At 45.0% G+C, this 12,961-nt stretch overlaps 3 protein-coding genes across 5 annotated transcripts; 1 reads left to right on the top strand and 2 right to left on the bottom strand.

Moving 5' to 3' along the window:
- Positions 1-127: 127 nt before the first annotated feature.
- LOC134016380 (uncharacterized protein KIAA2012 homolog) lies at positions 128-4,276 on the top strand. The gene is made up of 5 exons (XM_062455755.1): positions 128-350; positions 459-667; positions 829-1,001; positions 3,425-3,644; positions 3,784-4,276. The coding sequence occupies exons 1-5, from the start codon at positions 294-296 to the stop codon at positions 3,977-3,979; spliced, it is 855 nt and encodes a 284-aa protein (XP_062311739.1). The 5' UTR covers positions 128-293; the 3' UTR covers positions 3,980-4,276.
- Positions 4,277-5,027: 751 nt separating this feature from the next.
- On the bottom strand, positions 5,028-7,612 carry LOC134016368 (small ubiquitin-related modifier 1-like). Its single transcript, XM_062455751.1, has 5 exons — positions 7,460-7,612; positions 6,822-6,902; positions 6,609-6,686; positions 5,910-5,981; positions 5,028-5,810 (listed from the first exon to the last, which is right to left on the bottom strand). Exons 1-5 carry the CDS (start codon positions 7,469-7,471, stop codon positions 5,742-5,744), a joined length of 312 nt encoding a protein of 103 aa, XP_062311735.1. The 5' UTR covers positions 7,472-7,612; the 3' UTR covers positions 5,028-5,741.
- A 186-nt stretch (positions 7,613-7,798) lies between these two features.
- Positions 7,799-12,861, bottom strand: carf (calcium responsive transcription factor). 3 transcript variants are annotated; one of them, XM_062456773.1, is made up of 16 exons: positions 12,753-12,861; positions 11,915-12,060; positions 11,633-11,809; positions 11,363-11,477; positions 11,127-11,259; positions 10,963-11,044; positions 10,628-10,817; positions 10,435-10,546; positions 10,171-10,314; positions 9,786-10,070; positions 9,521-9,668; positions 9,327-9,396; positions 9,136-9,242; positions 8,824-9,010; positions 8,508-8,654; positions 7,799-8,359 (listed from the first exon to the last, which is right to left on the bottom strand). In XM_062456773.1, the coding sequence occupies exons 2-16, from the start codon at positions 12,041-12,043 to the stop codon at positions 8,292-8,294; spliced, it is 2,094 nt and encodes a 697-aa protein (XP_062312757.1). In that variant the 5' UTR covers positions 12,044-12,060; positions 12,753-12,861; the 3' UTR covers positions 7,799-8,291. The 3 variants fall into 3 exon arrangements, with proteins under 3 accessions (XP_062312757.1, XP_062312756.1, XP_062312758.1); XM_062456772.1 differs by lacking the exon at positions 12,753-12,861 and having other exon boundaries at positions 11,915-12,686; XM_062456774.1 differs by lacking the exon at positions 12,753-12,861 and having other exon boundaries at positions 8,824-9,001; positions 11,915-12,686.
- Positions 12,862-12,961: the final 100 nt, after the last annotated feature.

Genomic DNA, 12,961 nt, shown 5'->3' with positions numbered 1-12,961 from the left:
AGGAGACTTCACCTGTGCTGAGCCCTGACGCAGTAGAGAAGGACCTGGGGGAGGAGGACCTAAAGGGGGACCGGGAGGAGGACCAGGAGGAGGGGGAGGAGGGGGAGGAGGGGAAGGAGGACTCATCTCTGGACCTCCACACAAACCCTGATGACTCGGAGGAGGAGACGGTCCTGTCCCCCATTTCAGGAGGCTCCACCTCCCCGTCCAATCAGAGAGACTCAAACAAGTCCAGCGTGGGTCAGGGAGGTCAGGCCTCATCACGTGGTCACCTGTCCTCATGCTCTGCCATCATGGCAACCGACCAGTTAGCACTGAAGCCTGTGGCGTCCGAAGCCGGCAACAGCACAGTAAATATGAACTATTGTGTAGTGATAACAACTACTGAATGTGTGAATCTTAATATAGGTTTCTCAGGGATGCCAGAAGAACATCTAACTCATTTGTGTTTCAACTAGAGTAAGATCAAGGAGGACGTTGCTGCTGCCCGCAAGGAACAGCAGAGGGCAGTGTTAGCTGAGAAGGCAGAGCGACGAAGGCAAGAGGTGGAGAGGAAGAGGAGAGAGAGGGAGGAAGAGAGGAGGAGGCAACAGGGGAGAGAGGACAGGGAGGAGAAGATGAAGATGGAGCTGGATGAGGAGAAGAGACAGAGAGCTGAGGAGCTCAGGTACGGACGCATCCCTACTGTCTCCCTCGCCTCTGCACTCGTCCACTCGCCTAGATTTCAATCCTTATAGCATAGAATTGGTGAAAAGTGTGGTCTCTTGAAAAGAGTGGATCTCCCAACACCTGTGCAAATCTAATTAGTTAATGTAACTTTCCCCACAGACTGAAAAGACTTGAGGAAGAGGAGGAGGGAAAACGACGCGCAGAGGAGGAGATGGAGCGAATGAGACGGGAGCAAGAGGAGGCTGAGAGGGACAGGAGGAGAAAGGAGGAGAAGAAGCGACAGCTGGAGCGTCTTCAGAGGATGAGACAGGAGGAGGAGGAGCGCCGGGCGGGTGAGGAGCACACACATGAAGAGACACACACACACGGAGATAAACACACACACACGTAGATACACACACACATGAAGAGACACACACACACGTAGAAACACACACACACGAAGAGCCAAATTCATGATATTCACTCATTTACCCTAGAACACGCATGCTAACCCCTTTGGCCATTTTCCCCAAGACACACATACTAACCCTTTTGGCCATTTACCCTAGAACACAAATGCTAACCCCTTTGGCCATTTTCCCCAAGACACACATACTAACCCCTTTGGCCATTTACCCTAGAACACACATGCTAACCCCTTTGGTCATTTTCCCCAAGACACACATACTAACCCTTTTGGTCACTTACCCTAGAACACAAATGCTAACCCCTTTGGCCATTTTCCCCAAGACACACATACTAACCCCTTTGGCCATTTACCCTAGAACACACATGCTAACCCCTTTGGTAATTTTTCCCAAGACACACATACTAACCCCTTTGGCCATTTACCCCAAAACACACATGCTAACCCTTTGGTCATTTACCCCAAAACACACATGCTAACCCCTTTGGTCATTTCATCCAAAACACACGTGCTAACCCCTTTGGTCATTTACCCTAAAACACACATGCTAACCCTTTGGTCATTTACCCTAAAACACACATGCTAACCCCTTTGGTCATTTACCCCAAAACACACATGCTAACCGCTTTGGTCATTTACCCCAAAACACACATGCTAACCCCTTTGGCCATTTCCCCCAAGACACACATACTAACCCATTTGGTCATTTACCCCAAAACACACATGCTAACCCCTTTGGTCATTTCATCCCAAACACACATGCTAACCCCTTTGGTAATTTACCCCAAAACACACATACTAATCCCTTTGGTCATTTACCCCAAAACACACATGCTAACCCCTTTGGTCATTTCATCCAAAACACACATGCTAACCCCTTTGGTCATTTACCCCAAAACATACATGCTAACGCCTTTGGTCATTTCATCCAAAACACACATGCTAACCCCTTTGATAATTTCATCCAAAACACACATGCTAACCCCTTTGGTCATTTCATCCAAAACACACATGCTAACCCCTTTGGTCATTTCATCCAAAACACACATGCTAACCCCTTTGGTCATTTCATCTAAAACCCACATGCTAACCCCTTCGGTCATTTAATCTAAAACACACATGCTAACCCCTTTGGTCATTTAATCTAAAACACACATTCTAACCCCTTTGGTCATTTCCCCCAAAACTGTGTAATAACAACATTAGTGTAACAACAGTGCAATAACATAAAAACAGTGTAATAACAACATAATACATTTTTATTTTCACTCCTTACATTCTTTACAGGAGCTATTAGGCCTACAAACACCTTTAGTCATTTCCCCCAAAACACACATGCTAACCCCTTTGGTCATTTACCCCAAAACACACATGCGAACCCCTTTGGCCATTTCCCCCAAGACACACATACTAACCCATTTGGTCATTTACCCCAAAACACACATGCTAACCCCTTTGGTCATTTCATCCCAAACACACATGCTAACCCCTTTGGTAATTTACCCCAAAACACACATACTAATCCCTTTGGTCATTTACCCCAAAACACACATGCTAACCCCTTTGGTCATTTCATCCAAAACACACATGCTAACCCCTTTGGTCATTTCATCCAAAACACACATGCTAACCCCTTTGGTCATTTCATCCTAAACACACTTGACTTCAGTGATTTCTAACTCATAGAAATGTGCCATTGATAATTTGCTTACATTGTTAAAGAATGTTACCTCAAATTTGCAATTGCAATATTGTGAGACCATTGCAATCCCAAACTAAGTTGTATGGGTTTATGGTGATGGTTTCAGCTATCAGAAAACCCTTCATAACATTCACGTCTGTAGACAGATAAGTGACTAGCACTATACAGAGAACAATGGAGGGCTGAGCATGTGATTGACTTCAGTATTTCTAACCAATAGAAATGTGCCATTGATCATTTGCTTTCGATTTTGAATTGCAATATTGTGAGACCATGCATTCAATTATAATTACTGTCATGTTGCATGTAGTTATAGTCCAAGTTATAAAACAAGGAATTTAGCAATAACTGCTTTATTTTATTTATTTTTTAAAGACCTGGTCTACCTAGACCTACACTTGTGTAGAGCTGGTGTATATGTGGAAGTTGGTCTAGGTCCAGATGGACAGTGTAAATGTAATTTATAGTATAAGTAATACACACTCACCCCTCTCTCTCTCTGAATAAGTAAGCTAACATGAGATGTGTTTTTGGAATTAAGTTATAAAATGGCATATTTATTCAAACCTAAAAGGAAATAATATGTACACAAAATATACAAGCGGGATGACATTCATGATATTTATTATTGCCTTTTTGATTAGCTGAAATGGAGCTGCAGAGACTGGAAAAGGAGAGGAAGAGAGAAGACGAGAGAAAGATGCTGCTGGAGATGGAGGAGGGTGAGAAAATTGAGTACCTGCGCAGACAAAAGGAGGAAGTTGAAGAGAGAAGAAGAGTGGAGGAGGAGAGGAGGAAAAGAGAACATGAAGCTGCCCTCTGGGCAAGGGAGCAGGCTAAACTTCAAGCCGAGCTCCTGGCCAGGTACTGTAAAGAAGCAACCATTGTAATAACAGTTAATTCGCTGTGTTAAGATGTTGTATTTGAATGCACTGCATGGTGTTGTCACATATGTCATCCAGCCACCCCTCTCCCCCTCCTCCCCTGGTCTTCTGTCCTGCAGGCAGCAGGCAGCTCTGGAACAGCAGCTTCGCTTCAGACGGGGTCTCCTAGTGGAAGCAGAGGCTCTGGGCCAGACGCAGGACATCTCCAGACCCTGGGTCTACTCCTACTTCACCCTCCTGCACCTCCTGGGCCTCTCAGACCCAATCTCAGACGCCTCCACCACCCAGGCAGACCCCACCAAAGAGATGGCATAAGTTGCAGAGGAAGTGGTTTGTATCCCTGTAAGATACATACTATGTGGGTTTTAGGGCCTCTTATAGGCTTTTAATTTCCTACAGATGCACTTACATTACAGCTTTTCTAAATGTGAAATCACACACTTCTACCACTTTTACATTTTGAAGACTAGATAGCATCGCTAGTGAAGAATATTGTATTTTATCGTAAATAAAGTGTTAAATGTGCCTTGCTAAAACATACTAGGTATCCTGTGAAAGGAGATGTAAATGTGTGGGGTTTTAATCAGTTTTATTAAAAACGACTGGTGCAGTTTCAAAATCTTTGGGCTCAACTTCTCCACAGCATAACACGAGCATGACTAACTTCTTTAGATACTTCAGCTCTTCTGAAAGGGAGAATATAAGCCACTACAAGAAACTCCCACTATGCACTAGTTACAGGCTTATTGGACGGCCTCCTGATATTGGTTCCTCACTCTTCTTGACTTGGAAGACTCCACACTTCCACAGATAAGTGTGTGATCGGGTGTAACTGTCCTCTAGAAGAGGGGTTAAGAGGACCAAATGGGGTCTTGCAATCCCAAACCAAGTTGTATGGGTTTATGGTGGTGGTCTCAGCTATAATAAAACCCTTCAGAACATTCACGTCTGTAGATGGAGAAGTGACTCACAGTATACAGAGAACAATGGAGGGCTGAGCATGTGATTGACTTCAGTATTTCTAACCAATAGAAATGTGCCATTGATAATTAGCTTACTTTGTTCAAGAATGCTAACCTCGATTTTGCAATTGCAATATTGTAAGACCATGCATTTATTTATAATTACTGTCATGTTTGATGTAGTTATAGTCGAAGTTATAAAACAAGGAATTTAGCAATGACTGCTTTATAAGACCTGGTCTACCTAGACCTACACTTGTGTGTAGGTCTAGGTAGCTGGTGTATATGTGGAAGTTGGTCTAGGTCCAGATGGACAGTGTAAATGTAATTTAGAGTATAAGTAATACACACTCACCCCCCTCTCTCTGAATAAGTAAGCTAACATGAGATGTGTTTTGGAATTAAGTTATAAAATGGCATATTTATTCAAGCCAAAAAGGAAATAATATGTATACAAAATATACAAGCGTGATAACATTTATGCATGTTTTCATTGGAAAATATAAATGTGAACAATTATAGCGCTATACAACAACCTGAATTGTGTTAACATTACACATAATGTAGAATTATCCATAACTACAACAATTTCAATTGACTATTGTCAAGACCACAGTCATGACACAAAGATGAGATAACTGATACAAACTTCATGTAGACACTATGGTAAAAAAAAAAGAAAAAAGTGGCTGCTGATATTCATGCATGGCTGTCATAATTGACAAGGTACTGAAAACAAACATGGGAAACTGCCTGTCATCTTGTAAAGTAAAACCTGAGCTTGATGACACCAGTAAAGTAATTGAGGAACCAGCTTAGCAGAGCATCTTTTGAGCTGGGCTTCACTGCCAGGAAGACACAGAAGGCTACATGACAAGGGATCAAAGACAACTCTTTTGAGGAACATTGATTGGTGCAATTTGGAAGCCCAGAGAGACATTAAAGGATCTGGATGAGTAACAACAGGTCAACATGTTTCTTCCCTCCATCCTTGCAGTTTGGCAGATATTATCGCTGAGATCTCGAGGGAACACCAGTCAAATGAATCAGTAATCATACAAATATAAAATATTACATAATAAACTAACTTAAGTGGAACACAGCAGGTAGAAGAATCATTCTGTCCAGTGCCCGCCTGTCTGTTCCTGGTAGACCTCAATCACATCTTCATCCTCCATTCCCAGCTAGTGTGAGAGATGAGAGTATACGTTTACAACAGGTTACTTTTTGTTGTTGTTGCATTTAGCAAGTTCTCTCTGCAATGCAGAGCAAAGCCACTTTACCTCTTTAGGAGTTTGGTTGTCTGAAATTCTCTGTCCCTCAAAGAGAAACCGGAGGCTGCTCATGTGGACTCCCTGTAGACACAGCAGAAACGGGACTTTCTCATTAGACACTTCTCTACCTAGGCCAGCAAGAGACTGATACTAGGGATGGGAATCTTTTGGCACCTCACGATTCGAATCGATTATTGGGGTCACGATTCGATTAAAAATCGATTCACAAAAATAAAAAAGGTTGTGTCCTTCCACGGGAATTACAAAGAAGTTTGGAAGTTTTTCAAGGATATTGAAAATGGACCACAGTCGTAAGTGTGACAGGAAAAGAGTGGAGAGGGAGGAAGACATACAGAACAGGGTGAAGGCTGGATTTGAACCCAGGCTGTTGCAGTACTAACCCAGTAAGCTAACAGGGGAGCCCTGCTTTCTTCTGGTTTTCTGACACCCCAACTCTGCAGGTTGTTACAACTAGATAGTTCAATGTCAAATTTAACCCCAGGTCATTGTGGTTCAGTAGACTCGATGATACACATGCTTACCCACTGAGCCACAGAGGGTTCTTGCAAAGTTACTTTACGATTTTTGAAATCGTATTGAATCGCAAGAAGCCTAAATCGCAATTCCTATGTGAATCGATTTTTTCCCTCATCCCTAACTGAGACCCCATACATTATCATCCAACCAGAACAATTCCTGTGTATCTACCTGTCTCTGGCTATATGATTCCTTTAACTTCTTCAGATGTGTTGTCATCTTCACCTTGAAATGAATTTCACTGTTGTCCTGATGTTGGGAAAGATACAGTACCAAGTTAAGAACAAAAATCTGCTGAAACATGTCAGTAAAAGGCTATGGAGTCTACTTTATCTGTAGACAGATCTCAGACTCCAACACCTACCCAAGGCCTATACTTTTTACCTGTCCAATCACTTTCAATCTGATGTACTCTCCCCCATCCTTCTTATCCTCTGCATCATCCTGCCGTGAAGGTTTGGATTCCTGTAAACAAAGTTGCGGGTATCAGCCATACACAACCGACACAGTACACCATCCACATGTAGTCATATATTTAATTACTGTATTGTTGGCTTGCCTGAAGAACCATCTAAAAATACGGCTAGCTACTACTCAATGTAGTCTATCTACTAGATAGCTAGGCTGCCACACTGGTTAGCCAGCAGGCATTATATTGTAGCTATAGCTAGGTACTCTACAGTAGCTAACATTGTCTTGCTAGTACCCAAAGTAGCTAGGCTAGCTTGCTACTGTAACTAGTTAGTTTTCGTAATTATGCGCATTCGTATCCAAGGACATTTTGCCAGTGTAGTTAGAGTGGAAGCTTAAGTTTTTATCAGCTAGCTAGCACTAATACAAAGCTCGGTAGACTGGTTGGTGCTAAATGGATATCTAGCTAGCGAGCGTTAACTAGCTAGCTCTTTCAGTATCAGACGAGAGTTTGGTGTTCGCAAGCTAGTCTACAAATTGTAGATATTGTATCTAACTGAAAAACTAACGGCAGCAGTCAGGTCATTCGACAATAGCTAACTTTTACTTACTGTATCTGACATTGTATGTATTGTTGGTCCAAACCAAGTGTTAGCTTGCTACCTACAAATATTATCAACCAGATTCTTGGTTTCTTTCTCGGCCAAACCTAGCCTTACATGCAATGCTCAGCCAGTGAACCCACAGTCATATAAAAAAATGTATGGCTCTGAGACCACCCATTAGGGTTGCCATGTTAAATCGTAATATTCCCCGATTAAGGTGCCGAATAACTGGTTTGGATCTGAGTCATTGAAAAACATTGAAAATGCCTTTTTCAATTACTCTGATTTGGATAACGTATTAGCGAAATACTTGAAGTTGAAGCGACAGTTAATAATTACTATTAAGACAATTAATAAATAATTTTATTCTGATCATGGTGTGAATAGCTGTTCACACCTGAAAACAATATGAACCTATTTAAACACTGCTTTTAATAGTAAAATGTATCTGACATATCTCCAGTGATATGTTGTTCATCATTTACATAATTGGATTTGGATAGTTGGATTTCACTGTAAAATCACATAATTCAAGAATACATATCCAATATATTTCTGTTCATTTAGTGTAGGTTTGAAGCAGGCCCATAAACACATTTATTAGTATTCTCCAAACTACTTTCTTTGCCTTGTCACTTTGGCCTGTACAATTCTAGCAGCTGATGACAATGTTGAGTTCCGATACCAGCTCTGCATGGCTAGCTTAGTATGGCTCCTAAACATATTTTAGGTTTCGGCTCCAGTGGGAGATCCTCTTCTCATTCCAGTGCAAGCAGATAGGAGTCGGTTACTGAAGACTAGTAGCATGTATTCTGATGATCTCCAGCAGGATAAATGGTCAGTTTCCTGGGTTTATAGATATGTCTGTGTTCTGCTCTTCTGCCTGATCCCCTAAGCTAGTCAGATCTGAGGGAGACAGAGGGAGGAAGGAAGGAAGGAGACAGAGGGAAGTAGAAGGTTAAGATTTAAAGTAATTCCAACAGAACATTAACCCACAATATAGGCCTTGGGAACACAGCCTCCTTTCCTCCTTAGTCTTAGTCAGTTTTCTCACCCACGGTTGCAGGGTCTACTATTTGAACTGGGATGATCTGCCTGTCCTCCAGCAGGATTGGGTGTGACCTCCCCTCGTTGGACCCTCCGCCAATGCTGACCACAGGACCCATTCCCAGCACAGCCGACGTGTCAGCCAGGATCAGACCTGGAACACAACACATCTTTATTGATCACAAGACGGAAACAAACTCATTAGTAAAACATTACTAGGAAATACATGTACTATTTCATTACAGATTACAATGTGTTTATTTCTGCTGTCGCCTTTCATAGAAATAGTTTACTCATGGCATAACGTCAGAGCGTGGGAATACCTTCGCACAGTGAGGGACCAGCCTGAAGGAAGTGCGAGGGGCTGACCAGCAGGGGTTGAGGGGGAGAGGGGCCAGGCAGATCCAGGGGGTCTGTGGTCGTTAGTGTGGCGCTGGGTGTGATAGGGGGTGACTGGGACAGTGCTCCCTCATAGGAGTACAGGGCTGGGACTGGTTGGAGCTGGATTCCCTGCAGTGGGCAGGGACAGATATGTCATCGATTGTACACGCTGCAAAAGGGACACAGCACATACACTGACAGCATGAGACTGGCGTGTTCCCACTGTCTGGTGAGTGAGCACGACTGGAACAGACCTGCAGCTGGGCGAATATCTTGGGCTGCAAGGAGGTAAGAGAGCTGAAGAGCTGGACAGCTTCGGGAGACAGAGTATCACTGCCCTCCAGCACACCCCTGGTGAGGCCTACAGGTGGGTGGAGAGACAGGTGAGACATGGGGATAAGAGCTAACCGAGGACAGGGAAGCACGATTTGGAGTTGAGAGGTACCTTCGGCAGTAGCAGGGGTGAGGGTCAAGGTGACAGTCTCAGTCAGGGGGTCTCCACATAACCCTCCCCACTGGCAGGCCAGAAAGACAACAGGATACATTTAGTAGGTAATTAGTAAAACATAACATCTAAAAAGGCTAGGCCTGCTAATGGCTTACGTTGTGGCGTAGAAAGAGTTCTCCCTACTCCTGTACCTGTGTGCCTGTGAGGGCTCCAGACAGCTGCAGTGTCTTTTGGGCCTCGTGGATGTGGTTCTTGATGTCGTTGACAGTGGGGAAGTAGCACAGGTTATGTCTCTCTGGCACCTCCTCAGATTTAAACATCTCCCTCTCCACAAACTTCCTGGCAACACATTAATAAGACGGGTCAGCACCATGGAAACTAATGTACCAGGGGGAAACTCTGTGGATGACATCATAGGATCCAAGGTCCTACAGGAGCACAGTGGTGGGTCTTCACCTGAGCTGCTTGCGGACGGTGTAGACCTGATGGTGGCCGTGAGCCACCAGCTCCCTGATCTTCTCTGCCACGCGGGGGTGGAGGCGGGAGGGCACCGAGCCCCCGTCCTCCGTCAGACCGCCCTCTTCCTCCTCCCCCTCTTCCTCAGCCTCCTCCTTGTCCTCCTCAGCCTCCACCTTCACCTCCTCCACCGCAGTTGGGAAGAGATCTGGCGGCGGGGGAGGGATGGGCGCCTCCATGTCGTGGTACAAGTGAGCTTTCTGTGTGGGCAGCTGCATGTAGTACCTGTTAGAAGTAGTTACACATCAACATGACAGTATGGTGGAACACAAATGTAACAAAGATGGATGCCAGTGCTCATGTGGTCAAAGTATATTTCTATGACCTAAGGACCCCCCCTGCGTCCCGTAGCGTCTTCCTCAGGCTGGAGAAAGCCTTCTCCTGCTCCTGACGCACCACCTTCTTGTCCACCTTGGGGTCGGTGGGAACCCGGTACTCTGGAAACTTCCGCACCTTCTTGATATAGATCCTACAGCACGGGAGCACAATCAACATCCCACACAGACGTGACATCCCACAGAGATTCCCACTCACAATGTGTGTTGACGTGAGTGTGTGTGTGTTTGTGTGAGTGTGTGTGTGTGTGTACCTGGCAGGACACGTGGCTTTGTAATCGATGTTGACCTGCTCACTGGTCTTCTTGGGCTGGAGGCCTTTCCTTCGTGGGCCATACTGGCACTCCATCACTATGGCTCTGCTGCCTGCGGAAACAGAAGAGACTTATCTCGCTCACTGTTTACACTCCACGAGAGTCGGCTCGGAAATCAAGGTGTGCGTCCTACCTGCGTTCACAAAGGGAATGCCGTCGTAAGGCACATACTGAGACTTCCACATGAGGCGCGTGGCGGGCTTGGCGGGCGAGGGCGACTGGCGCGTGCCGAACACGCAGCTGGTGTGCTGCTTGTGAAGCAGGAGGATGGTCTCCAGCTCCGACTCTGTGGCGCAGAAGCCCCGGTACGAGTCCCCGATCTTCTGCTCGCACAGCAGACAGGACAAAGTCAGCCATCGCTGCTCCAAGACCAGCATTAACACAACGGACGATCCATCACTCTCTACCCCTCCTTTCAGGGGTTATGAGGAATGATTATGATAGACCAAGTGCTGGAGCTGTACTCACCTCTCCGTTGCGTAGCCTGTGGGCCCAGGAAGGTGCATTGGCTGGGAGGGGCTTCAGAGGGGGGGTGAAACAGTCCTGGGACCTGCATGACAACCGATCACATTGTTTTACACACCTCAGGTAGAGAGCTAGGCCTGTTAGAAGTGGCTAGTCTGTGGGCTTACCTGCTGGGAGATGCTTTGGCTGAGGATGTCTTGGTAGCTGGAGGTGAAGTGGTCAGACCACTGCTGGTATCTGGGACAGCTGTTAGAGTTATGGTCTGCATCCCATCCTGGTTATCCTTATCCACAGCAGTGCCTAAACAAATCCAGTCAACTTCCATGTCAATAAAGGGCAAGAGGTTATCTATGTATTGCAAGCATCAGTGGCAAGTAAAGAGAGGCCAGTAAGCAAGACCAACCTGCGGAGTCAACCATGTCCATTAGCTGAGCACGAGGAAGTAGGACCTGAGCTCCGAGCTGATTGGACGGAATTACATACACCTCTCTGCTCTCGGACTCACCCGTCAGAATGACCTGATAAGACACAGAGAATACTTTAGAACCACTATGCAACCTTCTCACCATTCATTTTGCACACAGGGGCTATGCCTGTGCAGCAGAACAAGCAATACATAGCAACACTGTGTCTTTAGCAATCGTTATAATGAAGCAAAGGCCCTCTGTCTCACCATGCGTTCACAATGCAGGGGCAGTCCATTATGGTCCAGAATAAGGAACTCCTGGGCCTGGTTCGGGTCAGGTTTAAAGGAGTTCTGGATGGATAAACAGTTGACTGGATCCTGGGTGTTGACTAGCAGCTCTGAGGATTCAGTCTTGGTCTGCACTATGGTAAGTTTACTCGACCCCTGGAATAAGATATATCCAAAGTTGTATGAATCATGGATGAATGTAAGGCCTCAGCAGTTGTGAATGACTGACTTATGAATTTCTATGAAAACCTCACTCTTTACCAATGGTGCACTGCCGTCAGGTCCCTGGTCTGTCTTGATGGAAAATGCTTGTCCAACAGTCAACGCTGGCTCTGAAAGCGTCTCTTCCATGGCCTCCAGCTCCTGCTCAGCCCTCTCACGCTCGTCCATCTTCCTTTGACCAGGCTCTTAATAAGACACATCCACATATTGACTTAAAATAAATTGCTAGTTTACACCACGTTTACAGTGTTTTAATGATAAATCAATAAGTGTTTAATCTAATGCTGATTTGAGCGAGGTCCATAAAAGGCGTTGGTGTGTTATGCAAAGGATTTGGTTGAAGGAAGATTGTTGCTGGTGTGTACAGATAGACGTTAGTTTATCTACGGTAATAAGAATCTCATTAGGAAATGTATTTGTGGAAGGATTCACAAATGCACACTCGCGCGGCCATGTACTCTAGCTATTTTAGCTTGACTAGCAGTCTAGTTTCCTTGCTACAGCCTATCTTTACTAAGGTATCTCTATCTTGCACATACATTAGAAAAGTTAGTTAGGCTTAAAATTGTTGAATTGAATGACTAGGGCAAACTTATGCAAACCTGCTACCCAGACAAAGTCTAGCAACCATCCTGGTACTAAAATGTATAAGTAACGCCATATTGTTGGACTGAAACGTCGCTGTTAGCCTTTGCGGGCTAGCAAGCTAATAAGCGATCAAGTAATATAGCGGGCTAATGTTTTGCTAGCATCCAGTCAAATGAAGCAGAGTTCACACTGGTCTATTGCCTTGTAGCCTGACTCTGAACGATTTTCAGTGGTTGTGGGGGACTATTTATAGAGCAAGGGTTGGAAATTCAAAACGAGTCTACTCAACCTCGTCTTCACCCGGACTCCGTTCCAGTTTGCCTCGTTCCCGTCCCAACAACGAAATGCGAGGGTACATAGCAGCGTTGGCTGCAGAGACATAATGCAGTCCTCTTTTCTACCACAGAGTGGTGTTGCGTCCCTGTTGTGTATGGACTTTGGACTGTTCAATACTTAGTTTTTCCCATTTCCCCGTTTCATGGAACCAGCATGCCCACA

This window comes from Osmerus eperlanus, chromosome 3 (assembly GCF_963692335.1).
Source record: "Osmerus eperlanus chromosome 3, fOsmEpe2.1, whole genome shotgun sequence".
NCBI lineage: Eukaryota > Metazoa > Chordata > Actinopteri > Osmeriformes > Osmeridae > Osmerus > Osmerus eperlanus.
Note: the sequence above shows the minus strand (reverse complement) of the source record. Positions and strands in the feature narration are given on the sequence as shown.

Coding starts and splice junctions, on each gene's coding strand:
- LOC134016380 (XM_062455755.1), top strand. CDS start 294: ATGGCAACCGACCAGTTAGCACTGAAGCCTGTGGCGTCCGAAGCCGGC. Junction 1,002..3,424: donor GGAGGAGGAGCGCCGGGCGG/GTGAGGAGCACA, acceptor CTTTTTGATTAG/CTGAAATGGAGCTGCAGAGA. Junction 3,645..3,783: donor CAAGCCGAGCTCCTGGCCAG/GTACTGTAAAGA, acceptor TCTGTCCTGCAG/GCAGCAGGCAGCTCTGGAAC.
- LOC134016368 (XM_062455751.1), bottom strand. Junction 6,687..6,821: donor GATTGAAAGTGATTGGACAG/GTAAAAAGTATA, acceptor TCCCAACATCAG/GACAACAGTGAAATTCATTT. Junction 5,811..5,909: donor ACAACCAAACTCCTAAAGAG/GTAAAGTGGCTT, acceptor CTCTCACACTAG/CTGGGAATGGAGGATGAAGA.
- carf (XM_062456773.1), bottom strand. CDS start 12,043: ATGGACGAGCGTGAGAGGGCTGAGCAGGAGCTGGAGGCCATGGAAGAG. Junction 9,669..9,785: donor ACCGTCCGCAAGCAGCTCAG/GTGAAGACCCAC, acceptor ATGTGTTGCCAG/GAAGTTTGTGGAGAGGGAGA. Junction 8,655..8,823: donor TGGTCCCTCACTGTGCGAAG/GTATTCCCACGC, acceptor GTTGTGTTCCAG/GTCTGATCCTGGCTGACACG.